The following is an 18,620-nucleotide window of genomic DNA, read 5'->3' as shown; positions in this document are numbered from 1 at the left end:
GTATGTGTGTGCATTTTATAAAAAACTCTTACACAGTCTTATTTTGTATTATATTGCTTTATATTATGTACAGGTAATATAAAGGCACCATGCACCAACAGCTCTACAAAAATAAACATTTTACAGTTGATTGCAATAATTTCAGTATTACTCAATTTCCTGATCCATTTCAGCATAGCTCCTCTTGTTCACTACGCTCACAGGATGAGACCCAACGATTTAGAATCAGTTCCTTTAAAAAAAAAGCCATTGATTACTAAATAATAAAAAAGTAGATTTACTGATCTTATTCTTGGCTGACATGATATGGTTTTCCTATAGTGCGAAGTGTCCTTTTTAGCTTCTTTCTGGGATTAGACAACAACTCATCGATGCAGGAACTTAGCATTCTCAGTGTCATCCGGCTGAGTTCTAGATTTTTCTGAATTCTCATCCACCTTATTTCTTTCTTTCCAACCCGCCTCACCCACAAATACACACACTTGTGAAACACCTAAGGAGCTTCAGGGGCGGCTGTTCTGGTACATGAGCTCAGCTTCTGATGAACGCTTCACACCAACTTGCTATGTTGCATGGCAGGCTGCTGTTCAAGATATGCAGGCCCAAAGCCCTTAGAAGTGTGGAACCAGATCAGCCTTCTCCAACCTGGTGCATTCCAAATTGGGGGTGGGGGGACTACAACTCCAATCATTCCCAGCCAGCATGATTAAAACTTTTTTGTATTGCTTGCTAAAGAGCAATTTATCTGTTACTGGAGTGGTATAGAAATCGCTTCATGTACTTAGATGCTCTATCACTCCTGTAACATCTACAGGAAGAAACTAGATCAAGCTGTATTCCATTGTTCTCTAATATATTAATTAGCCCCTAGAGAACTGGCTGCTCATAAATGCTCAGATAATTCAGTTAAAGTTTAGCAAAAAAAAAAAAAGTTTTTTACTGCACTCAACTGCATTTCCAGATGTTACACATTTGTTCTCAAACCAGATAGCTATCTATGTTCTTCACAGCTCTATCTGATGCATAGGTCTACTGAATAAAGGAAGTAACAGCATTACATAAATATTATCCATGACTATATAGACAGTAAGGTGCTTTGAGGGAGTCATTGACTTCAGAGAACGAATCAGAGGAGGACTTGCATACCTGAACTTTAATTCTTTTCAGACATTCTGGTGATGACATTTCTTTTTCAGTCATATTGGATGGCTTAATCAAATAGCAGAACATAAGTTCCTAGTGGCAAACAAGTTGTATGTTATCAACAAAATATCAAGTTAAAGATACTAAAACATTTTCTCCAAAGTGGATTTAAAAAGTTTACGAAATTAAGTATAGATTTATTCTTTACCTGTATAATATAATGGTAATGAGGCAGAGGGTGTCTGTGGTTCAATAAATACAACGCTGAACTTTTATTGAGACTTGGGTTTAAATCCCCAGACAAAAAAAATGGGTGACTTTATATAAGCCACTTATTGCCTGATCCTGACTAAAACCAGGGCTCAAAGAATCCTGTGCATATTGAAGCTCTCCAAATTTCCTATTCTTATTGCATCTCATTTTGCTGCATTTGGATTTCAGGCATAACCTTCATCTACACTTAGTAGGGTTCTGTTACTTGTTTACAGATTAGTAACCTTCCTAGTGTACATAATGGGGATTATATATGACTATATTAAAATGAATGCTCTGTTAAGGACATGCAAGATAATAAAATCCTAGAAAAGTGCTAAGTAATACTACCACCATCTGGCTCTCTCACCTATGTTATAGTAAATTATATATGCAAGATACTTTGCTATCAGCTAGAAAGAGGAAAACTGATAACACAAGTATTCCAAGACATTAAATGTCTTTCTCTTAAAATGTTAAGGTACACGTGAGCTAGAAAGCTGAAATTTTGTGCACATATAGACTAAGATTGCTAAAAAGGATGGAATTAATATCATGTTATTATACTGTTGTTTTATATTTTGGATGGTTTTAATCTTTGTGAACCGCCCAAAGAGCTTCGGCTATTGGGCAGTATAAAAATGCAATCAATCAATGAAATTCACATGCTGTTCATTCATTATTGGGGTTCAGAGGAAAAAATGTATAACTAATCATATTTCATGTTTAGTCTAGCCGCTATCTTCTGGGTCTGCTCTTAGAAATGAGACAGCTGACCATGAAATCTGCCTCATGAGTGGGTAGCACAGAAGAAACCAAGGTACAAATGGACTAGGATATATGAATTGCAGGTTCAAGTACTTGAAAGAACCTCAGTGGTACTCCAAAATACCTGAAAATGGGACAAGCCACACATTTTCTACAAGAAATTTACGGACAAAGGGCTTTTCCAGTGGTAATCAAGAAGCTGAATGTATTAGTATCTCATGACCCTTTTGGCCCATTACTGACAGATTTCCATAATCTCTCCTTGTGCCGTTACTATATTGATGCAGCTACCCTTCACTCCATAATAGTTTTCATTGTGGCCTTTTAAATACTCAGTTCCTTTTAGTTGTTACCTTAGAGACATTTGCTGTAGTTCTGTTCAACCCAGACAAAGACTTCCAGCTGAAAGGTCTGCGTGAGGATCCTTCAAAGTCCTCACTAACAAATTCAGCAATCACAGAATAACTGGAAAACAAACCGAAAGAAGGGGGATGGGTTGAAATATGTATTCAAAAGCTACAGTCTTCTCTACACTACAGCTACTGTACGGTTCGTGTCAAGCTAAGAATCATTTAAGAACTGATGGCTCTTTCTAGCAGCAATGAATGAAGCCAATCTAGTGACCATTTGAGCAGTAAGTGCATTTTTCATGTTCTTAAGCTTTCCTTTAAGCAAAGGTATCTGTTAAGACAGACTATATTCTACCCAAAACTTCCAGTCAGGTACTTAGCATAATTTGTAGAATAAAGACAATTAACCTATGGAAGACTGCTCAAAGAAGTTAATACTTTGATGGGTTATTTGTAGACCACATGAATTGCTCTTAATAAAAATGCACACTGGATATACTGAAGAATTGAGGGACTTTCACCCAAGTCAACATGAAACCACTGTATCTCTGCAATTTCAATTATACAAGTGTTTCTCAAGGTACTGCTCTCTCAAGGTACCCTGCTACCAAAAAATAATTGTCTCTCCAGTGCTATTCTGTGAGACACCAGGAAAATTCTGGTGAGACACTCATCCCAGTGTGCTTATTAAAAATGTCCACCTGCTGTGTACATTCGACCAGGTCTGTTTTGGTGCCATGTTTATTTTGTTGCCAATGGTGCAAAAATTCAATTTCAAATAACAAACAAAACGTAACCTTGTTTCAAATAGTGATCAGAAATTAAGCATAACATTTAGGCAAATAGATATAAATCCAAATCTAAATGGTATACCTGGCATGGTAAAAAGGAGGCCCTTTTCGATATAACACTGCAACGGGGAGAATAAACAAACAAACAAGCTCTTATTAGAAATGCCAGGCTTGCTTCATCTGGAGTCGTATTAGGATAGGAACCATGGCTTTTCTATTATTCAAATTTGAAAATCTATTTAAAAAACACACTACATAGACAGATCAATTTTTATTCAAACCACAGTTGGGAGGCAAAGGTGCTCACAATAAATATGAATACAGTCACGTTGTGGGGAGTAAAGTGGTTTGTTATTTCTTTTACAGTGCCATCTCCAGGAGGAACAAAACATGGAACGATTGCAATCGTAGTTCACCGATGCCCACATAACACATCAGAAGCTGAAAACAGTTGCAACCGTCTAAGCAAAGGGATATGGAAAACGTCCAGCCTTTTGTTTCCCCCACCTCTTGACAATGGCTGCACCTGCTCCTAGCTAGAGTTCGCAGTCTAGAGAAACACATGCAAACGGAGAACCAGAGATGCATTCACACAATGAAGTCCTGGAACACAATTAGCAGAGCGGAGCACTCAAGAGAGTTGCCAAGATCAGAATTACACAGCTCTGAAAGGACGGAGTGTGGACGGACAGGAATCTGGAGCAGTTAAGTGGATCCGCCAATGCTCCTACAGTAGAGGGCACAAAACCAATGCACTACCGTTGATGCTGCCTGCAGACTCTTTATAGCAGCGTATTAACAGCCTGTTTAAGTGCAGATTGGTCTCACGGACTGAGAGACAAGTGAATGGATCTTTCGCTGGACAAAACTATTTCCTTAAAACGTTCCATGCTTTTAAAATTCCTCAAAGAAATGACAGGGGCCCCACTCATCATGCTCAAAGGTTTTAAGGGGAATTGGGGGAGATGAACAAAACAAGGATAATAAAGAGCTTTGTATTATAAATGCACTCCATAATATAAATAAGTAACATTTAATATACTCCATAATATAAATAAGTAACATGTAATACTTTTTTGGCATCTATGGTAAAAAACATTTCACTCCCATCAATTAAACATTTCGCAATTAGTGTAGTCTGTTCATCTATTATGTAAAGAAGTCAACAATGAATGGGTGGGAGGACTGAGATGGGACCACAGTATTCAATGCCCTAGGAAAATATACCCAACTGAATGTGCAGCAAATTTGAAACACACCCACCCACCACTGATGTAGAAAGACCACAGATTATTTAAGCAGGAGACTAGGCAGACAAAAACAAAATTGTGCTATTTAATCACTTTAGTAACACATTTGCTTACTAGTTTATTTATTTATGAACGTCTTCTGGCTGCCATTTTGAAAATTCAAGCCATGGTGGGGACATGCTGCAGCTTGTCGTTATGTGCGAATCAGGAGAGGGTGCGTCATTGGGGTGGTTATCAAGCCAGAACCCATGGTCTGTTTTACAGTTGAAGGTGGCTTGTTAACACTCCCACATCTCACCCTCGCCATGTTCGCACGTAAAGGCAAGCGGCAATGTGTCCTTGCCAGAGCTTGATTTTTTAAAATACAAAACGGCAAGCCCCACGGGGAAATTCACCCACAGTGGTTTACCACTGCATGCAAACCAGATCAATATGTCAACAATAATACCTTGAACCTGGTTCAGTAGCAAACTGGCAGCCAGTGCAACTGTTTGAGCACGGGTTAGGTGCACATGCAAAGCACTCTGTTCAACAGCCTTGCTACAGCATTCTGCACCAACTGCATCTTTTGAAGCCGCTTCAAGGGCAGCCCCACAGAGAAAGCATTACAGTAGTCCAGTCTGTAATGCATCACACTATTTTGTCACTGTGGTCCAGTGTGTGGTCTCTCCTTCTTACTGCCACTCGCATCAACCATATTTGTTGCAGAGTTGTCTGATGTTACAGAGCTGTGGAGATGACCTATGGGCCAGTTTGGATGATTCTGATCTGGCCATCATGTGGAGGACGCAGATGCACCTGCCTTCCCACCCCACAGCACACCATTCTCTCGCTCTGCCATGCCTGCACATCCATGATTAGCATCAAGTGAACTGGCCCTCTTTTCCAAATTCAAATCACAAGATGCAAACAATAAATGGAAAATACTCACAGAGATCAGTTCCATATTTCAGCCCAACTTTTGGGACCCATCCTTTCCAACGGAAGTAGTGATATGCCATGTAAGTAGCCTTGAAACTGGGTTGTGCTTCACTAAAAACTTCCCATAGCTTCAAGATAGATAAAGGTGCCTAAACACATGACCAGATGGCTTCATATAATTATAGTGCACATAATTATAGCCTGCTATTACTGGCAGGAGTTAACAATCTTAGTCATTCTTAAAGCTGTGTATTTTATGTTAATTAATTCAAGTTACAAAAATACACATACCCGCGAAAACAGAAGCCAAATGTAAAGTTTGTTATGCAAGACATAAATGCCATCCAGGTTTTGAACTGTAGTTGAGCTAACACTATGGCTCAGTTCAGACAACACGTTTCTCTACGCAGTGGGAAAACTCCACTCAACAATTGAGTTTTTAGGAGGTACTCACCACACATGTTCTAACTCCACCACTGTGTGACTGTGGGCTACTGTGGAGTTGAGTAAAATCCATCAAGATGTTTGATTGACAGTTCCTCCGCCCCCTCTCCTCCCCCAGTGCTCCTGATGGTATCCCATCAGCCATTGCTGTAAAAAATATATAATCCCGGTGGCTCCTTTCGACGCTCTTGCCAAAGAACTCTGTAACCAGTGGGAAAAGTCAGCTCAACGCAACAGAAAACTCCACGGAGCACTCTGCACAACACAACACTTGTGCAAGAATTCTCCTCTGTACCATGTGGATATTCACCGTGGAGTGATTTTTGAAAAAACTCCACCATTGCGTGGAGTTTTCCCATCAGACAAGACATTTCTCAACGGTGGTGTAAAAACTCCACTGTGGAGTTCTAAAATCACCATTGAGGAATATGTTGTGTGAACTGAGCTTATAAAAAACTCCAGAGTTTTAACAGCTCTATATCTAGTCTAGCAAGATAATCAGTCAATAATGAAGATACTTAACTGTGAACATTTTTTTAAAAAATCAGCATTATACATGTACACATTTTCCTTTCACTAATTAGGTAATCATTTATTTATGAGCCTCTTTCACCATTTTTGCTACAATTCATGGTCACACAAAATCTGTTTTGGGATCAATCGTATTATACAAAAACATTTTGAAATCCCGCATGCTGTTATATCCATGTACGCCTACTGAAATTAATTACTTATAGCCCGATCCTGTGCATGTTTACTACTGAGTTCTATAGGCACACATAACTAGTGCAGGATTGCAACCAAAGACTGGCAAATCAGGCAAAAGCAATATAAGATTACTAAAGAAGGAAAAGGTATCCAGCCCTTTAAAAGCTGGCACAAGATGCCTGAGAAAGCATTACAAAAGTGTTTATTATTGTATGCTCACAAGCAACTCCAAAGCAATACGTCACTCACACATGACTTACTACTGACTAGAGGCATCATCTTACCTCATTGTAATAAATACTTAGACATCCCAGAGCATAGACCAAGAAAAAAGCCTACAAAACAAACAGTAAATAGAATTATTCTGTGCATGGCATCTGCTTTACAAAGCATTAACACGATGTACATAGTTAGAAAAACGAAAGAAGTGGGAGTGACAATTGCCAACAAGAAGGTCTTTGCTTGCAGGGGATCATATTTAAAAGGCAGCATTCTATTTTTTTATTGCATAATACTCAACAATGAGAACAGGATTGCTCAATCCCAATATAAAGAACACCACATTTAGATATAATTACTTACTCCTGAATAGACATGTATAAGATTGCATGGCAATATTTCTAGTCAATGAGCACAATCCTGCAGGTATTTTCCTGAGCAAGTTTCAGTGGGGGGGAAAAAGAACTAAACAAGAAAAAAAAGAATGATCTTTTGAGAAGGGTTGTTCATAAGAATGCTGCTTTCTGTACTCATGCTAGCTAATGACAGCAGTATACCTATTGCCACAGAATGGAAAAGAGCAGAACTTAGCCTTGGGATAGCCCTATTTTTTTTAAAAAAAACCATGGACTTCCAGAGGTATGTACCTCCTTGCTGTGCAAAAGGAGGATACTGCTGAAGGAGGAGAAGGAGAAGGCGCAAATCCTCTCAAATGTAAAGGGAGGTACAAACTGGAAGAGGTGAACTGGAGAGAAACTGGGACACTAAGAGAGTCAGCTTCTCCACCTCAAAAGGATCTGCACATCACAGCAGTTGGTGACAATATACCAGGGGAGGGGCCTTAGCTCAGTGGTAGGACACCTGCTATGCATGGAGAAGGTCCCAGGTTCAATCTCCGGCATCTCCATGTAGGGCTGGAAAAACTTTTGCCTGGAGGCCTGGACAGCTGCTTCCAGTCAGTGTCGACAATACTAGGCTAGGTAGGCCCATGGTCTGATCCAGTTGTTAGTGGCAAATGCTAGGCCTACGTTGAGCAAACCCACTGAAATGAATGAGGCCTAAGTTAGACACAACTAATTTAAATCGCATTCATTTATGGCCTAGCGCCAACATTGTTATCTTTCAGGCGCCAGGTCAAGACTTTTCTCTTCTCCCAGGCATTTAACGGCATTGAACAACGCTAAGTTTGTTTTTTAATGGACCCCAGAACCGTTGTTTTAAATGGATGCTGCTGTTTTTATACTGTTGTTTTTATGTCTCTGATGGTTTTTAAATTTTGTATACCTTTAATGTTTACTGTTTTTAGCTTTTGTGAACCGCCCAGAGAGCTTCGGCTGTGGGGCGGTATATAAATGTAATAAATAAATAAATAATTTTCAATAGGTCTACTCTAGATAGGACTAGCATTGGATACTACCCAGTACAAGCCAGGCTCCTATGTGCCAGTCATTCCAGCTAGTTACTATGACTGATGTTAAACAATGATTCTCCCACAATGGAAGTACTTGCTGAAGCAACGTCTCTTGGCTACTCCACTCACACACAAAGCAACCCATGGAGTCTCCCCGGAAGCACAAGTGTACCTAGAAAGGTCTTCACTTTAGAACTTGCAGGATTGAATTTATAAGATTTTCTTTTGTAAATACAACCATTTATTTATTCATTTATAATAGTATACAGATTAAAATTGTGCAAACACCGTTGAGTTAAACATTCATAATACTTTATATTTCTATTGGCAGATTAAGAAACGCGACAACATGAAACTTACCTCCTCTAGACTGAGCTGCAAATATTCAAAAATCCTAAACGGGTTTCTTCTGCATACTAACTTTTCTTTTTTTATTAGCTGCAAAGAAGTACCAAACCAAAGTTACAAAGATGCAATCAAAACATCAATCTTATTTGTTTAGCAATAGCTAATGGCCTGCCAGCACGATGGGCTGTATTTAATTTCTCTCATAAAATGTTCTTCTGACTCCTCACTTCTTAACTCCTAAGATCTTCCGTACCTCTGCCTGGCACACTTCCTCCTGACAGCATTGTCTAATCTGCTGTGATGCTACAGTGGGTCCACAGGCAAAGGTTATGACCTTTCTGAATGGCCCTAGCTTAGCTGCATTCATATAACTCCTAGCTTGGGCAGGCCAGGGCCAGGCAATTGATTACTCGGGATCTAGGGAGACCTTAGAACTGAAATGCCAAGATTCTTGAGTGATTTGTTAAATTAACCTATCATTATTGCATAGATACTATCTAAGATTTCAAATGACACTTTGCTGATACAGATCAGATGACTTTCAGTAAATAAAAAAAGGGGGAAGTGACACCAACTACTTATATATAACTACTTATATATATATTAAAAGGGTCAAAATGCCCATTTTAATTTGTTTGTTTTATTAAATTATACCCACTACCCCTCCCTCCCCAACACACCTCAAAAACCCAGGCTTACTTGTGACCTTACATCTGATTTGTCATTTGCTGCTGCTGTTTCAAGAAACAAATCTGATTCTTCTTCTTGGATTAATACATACTCATGATTATAATCTCTATTAATCAAAAGGTGAGATTCTGGTGTAACACAACGGTCTTCCTTGCAGCTGTAACGCACACTGAATGGACACTGTTTTGCAAAATGCGTTTTAGCTGCAGCTTTAGAGTCTGTTATATCTGATTCTTTTGAGCCACAGTTGGCTAGCGGGTCAGAGAGTGGATCACCTTCCATGCAGGCTGCTTTATCCCCATTTGTTTCAGCAGAAGTCACTAAAAGCTTTGGTTCCTCTTCTACAATCTCCATTTCTGAAGGGTCTCCATCCTGAAACTCACTGTTTTGTTCGCCATCTCCACTCAGATTAAGTGGCTCAGTGTAATTTAGAATGGCTTTGTTAATTGTGGAGTCATCCAGTCCTTGCTCCTGCATAAGGTTTTTCGCCCATTCAACATGACATTGGTACCTGAGGAAAAAGGAAGCGGAGAACGTAAAGATCTGCTGTACCCTGAATGCTTGAGCCAGCACATAATTTATACAATAATGTTCATGTTTCTGCAGCAAAATTTAATATTGCAGCTGAAATTGCAGTTGAAATTGTTTTTAAAAGTGTACTTTAAAAAGTAATTTTAATACTTATAGCTAAACCGCTTAGAGATATTATATTAACCAATATATAATTTACACCAGCTCAAGCTCTTACTTTTTGGTCCAGTGCAAATTTCTACACTAATGCCAAGGGCTTAGTGACACTAGTCTGGGCAAAGTGAATGAAACATTGCCAACTGTTAGGATTTAGTGTCACTTAGTGATCCTTTGATCATAAAAATATAGCAGTATCTTGATCATTTGACATCTTAGGCTGCAATCCTATGCATGTTTAGACCGTGTGTGTGAGTGTGTGTGTGTGGAGTCCTACAACTCCCAGCATTCCCTAGCCAGCATGTCTACACATGCACAGATTGTGCCCTTAAGATTCTAACATCTGGGAAGGTAATTATGAAAGGAATTTTTCAGATAGCAGCTGTGGACATAAAAGCTATGTGGTAAATGTTAGGTAAATGTACTTTGTTTCTTTAAAGAATCCAGTTATGAGAAAATATAGTACTGCGTTTTTCCTATATGGGACAAGATAACTTATAAAATAATGGCTCTCATTTCTTACTTTCGGAATGTTAATACTTATTAAATTGTAGTTTCATTACTGATTAATAAACTAGTTGTAGCAAGCATCAAATAAAGCATGAGAGCTGCACTTACTTTTTTGATGAGACTATAGGCATGTTTAATATGAAATCTGCAATAAAAATCAAAATTACTAGATTTGCTTTTTGCAGAAATATTCCAAGAGTAAGCAAATTAACAAAGATAGTTTCAAAGAATGTATTCATACTAATGTAACAGTAGCACTGTAAGCGTGCAGTCCTATGCATGTTTAGACAAGAAAAAACTCCTCCAACTCCCAGGCTCCTTCCAGTCAGTGATGCTGGCTGGAGCATGCTGGGAATTGTAGGACTTTCTTCTGTCTAAACATGCATAGGACTGCACCCTAAAAGCCTTTTCATAGCGTTACAGCAGCCTTGAAAATATGTTTGAAAAATGTATTTGTCCCCCTGGCCACCCTCCTGGGAAAGAACCAAATAGCACTGCTGCAAAACTGCATGAGCAAATGCTGTTTTCTGGGCCCTTGAGACTTAAGGACCAATAGAAAATAGTACACAATAGTTGGACCGCTCACATGGGATCACTATGCACACTTTGTGCTTTTAATTCACTATCAGACTCATTTACCTTGCCATTTAGCAAACAGCACAGGATCTGATATATTGTATTCTGGGCGACTTCTTGAAAGAATACCTTTCCCAAAAAATCCCTAGAAAAAACAAGAGGTCAGTGCTACCAACAGCCAACACTTAGCTCAAAATGTAGCATACAAATCCTGAAACTTCTAGGGAAATGTGCAACATATTTTATATTCTTCACATTATTGATCTTACACATTGCAATACTTCTTTAAACTGAAAAGTCCTCAACGTGGATGATAGCCAGTCAATAAACACAAATCCTTTGAGCAAAGTATTAGTCCAATGCTGAACGTAAGTTACTCTCTGTCTTCCCAATACAGTTTGCCTTCTCTTCTTCTTCCCAATCTGCCATGGTGCTTCACAGGATTCTAGACAAGAAAGGAAAGCTTTACATATCTTCTGGAGGGCATTCCAAGACCTTTGGATTAGCCTCTCCCAGAGGTTGACAGGCAGGTCCAATCCAAAAAAATCCTCTCCAGCAGGAAAGGCTACCCTACTTTCACAGAACAGACTGAAAAAGCGGATAGCCCCTCAACCCTGAACTCCAAACTAGAATAACAGAACAGAACAAAGAAAACTGAAAACAAGTGCTTATAATCTCATGAAAATAGAACGCATTACACAAAAACAAAAGGAATAAACTGACCCCAGAAACTTTATCTACCATCCCCACATGTACGGCAGAGGCAGAAACCTGTAAAGAAAACTGGGGTACATCAACGTACTAGGGTGGGTGGAATGTAGGGTGACCATATGAAAAGGAAGACAGGGCTCCTGTATCTTTAACAGTTGCATAGAAAAGGGAATTTCAGCAGGTGTCATTTGTATATATGGAGAACCTGGTGAAATTCACCCTTCATCACAACAGTTAAAGTGCAGGAGCTATACTAGAGTGACCAGATTTAAAAGAGGGCAAGGCACCTGCAGCTTTAACTGTTGTGATGAAGAGGGAATTTCACTAGGTTCTCCATATATACAAATGACACCTGCTGAAATTCCCTTTTCAATACAACTGTTAAAGATACAGGAGCCCTGTCCTCCTTTTCATTTGGTCACCCTAGTGAAATGCCCTGCAGAAGATACAGAAAACAGGAATTCATGGGAAGGAACTTTCCTTTCTCCTGTATCTTCTAGAGGGCATTCCAAGACCTGCCTGGAGAAATCCCAAGACCCCTGACAGGTCATTCCCACCCAGTACTCTACTCGAGCTACAGGAAGGGAAGGCTTTCCAAGAATTGTTGCACATTCTGTGAGTGGAGCTACGCCCAGAAGCGTTCAGAACACCTTCAGAGCAGACAAAGTGGCTCAGCCACTGCCGCCCAGCTCCCAGGAAGGCAGTCGGAATATCCCTGACAGGAAAGGATAGTCCTAGACCCCTTGGAGAGGGCAGTTGAGAAGCTGACATCTTTGCAGAGGGTCAAGGCGCAGATACTGCTTCAGTGCAGCCTGGAAGAAGGCAAACATGACACTAATCCCCGCTTTCACTACATCTTTCTCTTTCCTCTTGCACCAGCTGGCACAGGCCCTCCAGATAGCTTCACAGATTCTGTTTGTGGGAGCCCTGCAAGAAGTCAGGATGATATCTCTGACTTCCCCCTCATTGACCCTACTCTCCAGCTTCAACCATTGAACAGGCATGGAGCTATAGCTAGTCTTGATCTAAGTATGAGCAAGCTCCCTGGCAGAGGGGGTCCCAAGAAAGGAACTGAGACTCTGCTGCTGCTAGCACCTCCACATCAGAGTGCCAATCCATGCTTGGCCTATTGGGTTTTTTTCATTTTTCCCTTTATGGGTCTTGTGCACCCCCAAACAGGACAGTGAATACCTGGGCCTTTCACCTCCCTCCTGATGTGACACTGTGCCCTTAATTTCCTGTGCCACAATATGCTTGGCCCAAGCAAGGAAGAGGTGGGCCATTCAAGCCTGGCACCCATTGGGAAGAATAGGGAAGGGCCCCAGATAGGCCGGCAGACCCCTTCACTGGGTCTGCTGGTAGCTGCAGAATAGAATTGGAGGAGTCTTCCATCAGTTATGCTGCCCTCCTCCTCTCACTCTCCCATGGCTTCTCCTGCTCCCACTGCATGGATGGTGTACAGGTAGGGACAGGCTGGAAACTGAACAGGGGTAGGGCAGAAATGGAGCAAAACCTGCATCTCAGGGAGGGGAGGGGTGCTGCTCTGTGCCCAATGGTCATGCCTGATTGGTGAGCTGGGAAATAACAGTTCAGGCACCTTTCGCACCAAAATGGAAAGGCCCAAGAGCCCAGCTACAACCTGGCTAGGGACTGCAAGGCAGGGCTCCAGGAGTCCAGATGCAGTTTGCACTGAAGGAGTGGCCAAAGCCCAACAGCCCAGCTTCATCCTGGGTAGGGAGAGCTCGGGACCTGCCTGGAACTTGTAGCACCCTGGGATTGGGGTCTATCTGCTCAGGTATGGTAGCACAAGATCCACTCTTGGAAGATGAGGAGATACCCTTCCTCAAATTATTATTATTATTATTATTAATAATAATAATAATAATAATAAATAAATAATATCATCACTGCAGCACCCAAGGCTGCTTCCTAGAACGAAGGTTAATCCTAGTCACTAACAGAAAAAGCAAAGAGAGGGGGCAACCAGAAAAAGAAAACTGACCAAGTAATCTGAAAAATAACAAGATCTAAACTGCTGAGCTCTCAAGAGCTCAGTGGGAACCCTGTTTAACCAATGATAGGCAGGCCTGGTCCAGGGAGGGAGGGAAGGCTCTCCCACTGAAGAGGGCTGTTTGGACTGGACACTGCCTGTCAACCAGTGGGTGGCTCTATCCCAGATGTCTTGGAATGCCCTCTGGAAGATACAGGAGATAGGCCAGTAGAACCATAGTGGAGCAGAAGGCAGAACTCTTTCCTGCCACATGGCTTTATCCACAAGACTTTATCCACTAACTCACCTGCACCCCAATCTGGCACACCTCTATGAAACATCAAATCCAGCATAGTATGCAGAAGTATAAACCTGCTAGATCTGCCGCTGCCTTCCCAACCATTAAAAATAAGAATATTTATTTGATTTCCCTGCTATAAAACCATTTCACACATGCACATCCCCTTCCCCCAATATTTTAAGTTGGTTGACAATAATTTGATTTGGCAGGTTTTCACAGAACATTCATTATCTAAATAAATAAATGACTGTCAGCATCCAAGCTGGACCTTTTAACTGTGAGATTTCATGCATTAAAGCAGGCAAGAATACCTTGCTATACAGCTGTTCTATATCTTCAGGATTCTTCACGATTACATTATTATTTATAATTTCAGCTTGACATATTTTGTAAACTCTCCCATGAATTCCTTCCTCAGAGGAAGAAATGGGGAAAGGGGAATCGTATGATTCGTACACTCTTCTCTTCCTTTTGGGGGGATGAAAAACCGCTTCTGCCATTTTGTATTATCCTTCACTTTCAGCAACAGTATCTATGGGCAAACAATAGAGAAAAAAACTTGAAACATTTTAAAGCCAGACAGTTTTTAGGTGTGATCAATGAATAATTTAAGACACTTTTTTCCTTGAATTGGTTAAACCCATTGATTTCAGTAGAACAAAAGCATTAGCATAAGAATATAGAGACCAGTGCAAATTGTTTTGTGGAACATATAGGCATCCATGTCCTGATTTTCAAACATTTATAGAATAGCTCATGTCTATGGAGTGACTCAGGCATATAAAGAATGCATTAAAAGAACTGTGATCTTCCCCTTCTCCCAATCTATCATCCCAGATTACTGCAGAAGTGGATAGTATTGGGCTGAAAGGACCAATTGGCCCGACCCAACGTAAACTAGCTATGTATGTCTACATGTGCAAAACCCACCAACCCATCCCTTTACTTTCGTGCGGGTGCTGAAGAGACATCTCCTTTGCCTAGATCCATTGAAATGGAAATACCAATAACTGAACATGTTTTACTGCAAGTTAGAAGGGCACCTTCGCAAGTACTTGGGGTTCTCAGTTTTTACAGCCTTCCTTTAAGAAATGATGCGGGTAAGCAAAATAAAGAGAGATGCCCACCCAAAGCCTTGCTCCTTTCACAGAACCCTTGGGGAAGGGAGAACAATGTGCCCATTTCTTTTTTGTCCTCCCCCTGTTCAGCCTCCAGGACAAACTCTCAATGAACAAAACACGCACTTGATTGACTTTTCTTCCCCTTTGTCAAGAAAGTGAAGCAAAGCTTCTTTCCGTCTTCTGGCACAGAACGTGATCCAAGTACAGATCATTAGCACAGACTCACGACCCACACGACCGACAGGAAAAAGGGCGCCTCCGACTCCACAGCGGCGACGGAAGAAGGAAGTGCCTCTGGTTCCCAAAGAGATTTTTAAAAAAAAGTTATACACAACCCTTCCGGTTTTGATTCCCATCCACCTTATGCGTGGCAGGTGTAGTGGAAACACGTAGCCATGGTGATAAAAGGCCAAAGTAAAACGAGCCTGTAGTCCTGTGTTCCCACTTCCCTGGGGCTACGTCGTCCGGGAGAACTCACTGGGTTGTACTTCTGAGGCACGCATAGGATTCCCCTATCAAGTTCTACTTTCGTTGCAGTGTTTTGAAATTATCTTACACTCTGAGCAAGGGAGGGTTCTGTTGCTCGACGGAAGAGTCCACCTGGCTGGCAGGCTTTTCCTTTCCTTTCCTAGAAGGGTTAGCGAGCCTGCGGGCGGGCGCAAGAATATAGAGACCAGAGGGGACGGCGTAAAAGTCGATACGGAATATTTTTTTAAAAAAAAATGCTAAAAATCGTGGCATGTGTTAGAAATACTCGATGACAACATTTGACGACTAAAACCTTTGCAATATCATATTATTAACTCCATAACTCCCAGAGTCCGTTTAGTTCTGGATGAGTTTGCCTGATTTCACTCATTAGGAAGCGGCCATTCCGTTCAGTTCCGGATGTGTTCTGGGAGTAATAATAATATGGCAAAAGTTTTAGTCCTAAAATCTTGTTGTTAAGTGTTTGTAACATATACCACTATTTTTTGGCATTGTTTGTTGTTTTTAATATAAAGGGGTTATTCCGGACAGTTCCGCTCCAGCTTTTACACTGTCCCAGAATAGAGGTTCAAAGCAGGCAGGCTGTGCATAAGTTTAGTTGGCTGCGATCAACGTTATTGGTTAATAATTTCCGAAGCTCACGGCATCTATCGCTTCCCTTCTCAATCCAAGCCACACTATCCAAATAGGTCACTCCTTATTCAGATTGTTTGTTCAGATACAGATTCTTTAAATAAGAACAGCGATACAACAGGTAGAAGAAATTCAATTGTCTGCAGCCTTCCCAAACACTAGACAAGCTGTACTTGTTGGCTTTTTGCCGCCACCACGCGTTTAATCTCCTGTACGCTTCACTGAAAGAATAGGACTCCCAAAGAAAGGGAGCTTGTTATCTGGCGCTTTATATTTTTCTTAAGTTCTTCACTTAGAAACTAAGCAAACGGCTCCTCGATCACAGCCTCTCCATCTGGTGGTTGTTTTGTGTCCAATATGAGTAGAGGGTCATGATTATGTCAACGCACTGCTATAAAAGAAGCCTCCTCCCTCCCAGTTGTATTTGATTTTTACATTATCTGTATCTCCGCTACCCTTGCTCCGCACAAGGAAAATTCTACGAGCTGCAATGCAGAGCCGAAAGTCGTGAGAAAGAACTGTTAGACCATAACCCTTTGCTTGTTCTTTGAGCTTTTGTAGCCTCCCAGAATTACTGAGCCAATCGACAGCTGGATTTCAAATAACGCGTAATTTCCAGGAGGACAAACCGCGATAACTGCGCTGTACGCCGGGATTCAAAGTCCCGAAGACATTTCGGCGCATGCGCTCTGATCTCTCGAGATCCCCCTCCCGCCTAATTTCATCTCGGGAATTTTGAACATCGGAGCCCCTCCCCTATTCGAGGGCGACTCTACAGCTGACAGCTCTAGAAATGGGCTTTGAACTCTTAGGCTGCACTCACTGAACGCCATGGCACTTACTTCTGAGTAGATCCGTATCAGCTTGCGCGGTAAATTCCTGACGTGACCTGAGGGTGCTCGGACTTAAGCGCCGTGGAGCTCAATGAGGCTTACTCTCCTGTGAGCGTATGCTCAGGATGGCGTCCACGTTTTTTCGTCTTATTCCGTGGTAATAGCAGCGGGTTCCACTCCCTTCCCCCGTTTGAAAGAGACTTTGTGAGCAATGTCAGGCCTGCGAGAACGTCACCCGATCGACCATCCGCAGTGTGTGAGGGGAAATGGGCGCCACGCAAGGGCTTAACAAACCCGCGTATCTGAGGAGCGCTTATTGGAGCGCCCCGTTTTCTTTCCTAGGCCGCTTTTATTCTTGGGCGTCAGACATGACCTTTCCTACCGCGTGATAGCGCTTGACAAATCTCCCACCCCACCCCGGGCGGCGGCCGCCACAAGGGTCAAAACGACAGCGAACCTTAACACGTTTCTAGACCGCGCGTGGCCTTGGGCCGTTTGGTTTTGCGACTGCACTGGTTTACGGGCCTCTACGGTTGCTGAGGCAACGGGGGAGAGAGCGAAGAACGCATGCTGGGATGAAGAGTGGGCGCGTGTGTGTCTGGTCTTGCTCTGGCACTGACTGCATAGCGAATGGAAGAACCGCCCTAGTCCTCCAGACAGACAAGTCATAGTGTTACCAAGGAGAGGACGTCATGTCTTCCCTTACTTACTCCCAGGTGAAGTTTATATGGAGCCATCGCCCTGCCTCATTCACAGAATTTTATGAGGGGACCAGATGACGTCTTCTAAATGTGACCTTCCCGTGTTTCATCATCATTGTCATCAATTTATTTGTATGCCACTTTCCACAATATTTCCCCCAAAGTGGCTCACAACATCACAAATGAACAGCAGCAGCAACTTCGTAACCCTCCTGTGTTTTCCCACGGCTGCTTCTGTTTCTGTCGCACAGACAATCCATTAAAGAGAGAGAGAAAAAGAGGGAATAGCTGCACAATGCCTTCGAATCGGTAGTGCTAGGAGCTCTCCATCCAGAACATTTCATGTTAAGTACATAGATTGAAGAAGCTATGGGAAAACATGGGACGATTGTGGAAGATGTCAAATGCAACACCAACCAACCCCATAATTTTTTTCTAGAAATACCTGTAGTGTTTTCCTCTGGGTAGATGGGAAAGACTATTATCTTGCTCCAAGCAGGGGTCTTTGCACCATTATTATTATTATTATTTATTTATTTATATAGCACCATAAATGTACATGGTGCTGTACAGAGTAAAACAATAAAACAGCAAAACCCTGCCGCATAGGCTTACATTCTAATAAAATAAAAATAAAACAATAAGAAGGGGAAGAGAATGCACCAAACAGGCACAGGGTAGAGTAAAACTAACAGTATAAAAGTCAGATCAAAATCAAGTTTTAAAAGCTTTAGAAAAAAGAAAAGGTTTTGGTCAAGACATCTAAAATGATA

The 18,620-nt window shown here is 41.5% G+C and overlaps 1 protein-coding gene across 3 annotated transcripts; it reads right to left on the bottom strand.

Annotated features, from left to right (window-relative positions):
• Positions 1-38: 38 nt before the first annotated feature.
• Positions 39-17,175, bottom strand: TSEN2 (tRNA splicing endonuclease subunit 2). Of its 3 annotated transcripts, none has more exons than XM_063121240.1 (12): positions 17,156-17,175; positions 14,382-14,602; positions 11,132-11,213; positions 10,601-10,637; positions 9,305-9,806; positions 8,618-8,695; positions 6,912-6,962; positions 5,486-5,624; positions 3,387-3,423; positions 2,517-2,628; positions 1,147-1,236; positions 39-232 (listed from the first exon to the last, which is right to left on the bottom strand). In XM_063121240.1, the coding sequence occupies exons 2-12, from the start codon at positions 14,568-14,570 to the stop codon at positions 170-172; spliced, it is 1,380 nt and encodes a 459-aa protein (XP_062977310.1). In that variant the 5' UTR covers positions 14,571-14,602; positions 17,156-17,175; the 3' UTR covers positions 39-169. The 3 variants fall into 3 exon arrangements, with proteins under 3 accessions (XP_062977310.1, XP_062977308.1, XP_062977311.1); XM_063121238.1 differs by lacking the exon at positions 17,156-17,175 and adding an exon at positions 15,315-15,458; XM_063121241.1 differs by lacking the exon at positions 17,156-17,175 and adding an exon at positions 15,315-15,458 and having other exon boundaries at positions 9,317-9,806.
• Positions 17,176-18,620: the final 1,445 nt, after the last annotated feature.

Source organism: Elgaria multicarinata, chromosome 3, assembly GCF_023053635.1.
Source record: "Elgaria multicarinata webbii isolate HBS135686 ecotype San Diego chromosome 3, rElgMul1.1.pri, whole genome shotgun sequence".
Classification (NCBI taxonomy): Eukaryota; Metazoa; Chordata; class Lepidosauria; order Squamata; family Anguidae; genus Elgaria; species Elgaria multicarinata.
This window is presented reverse-complemented; position numbering and strand designations above follow the sequence as displayed.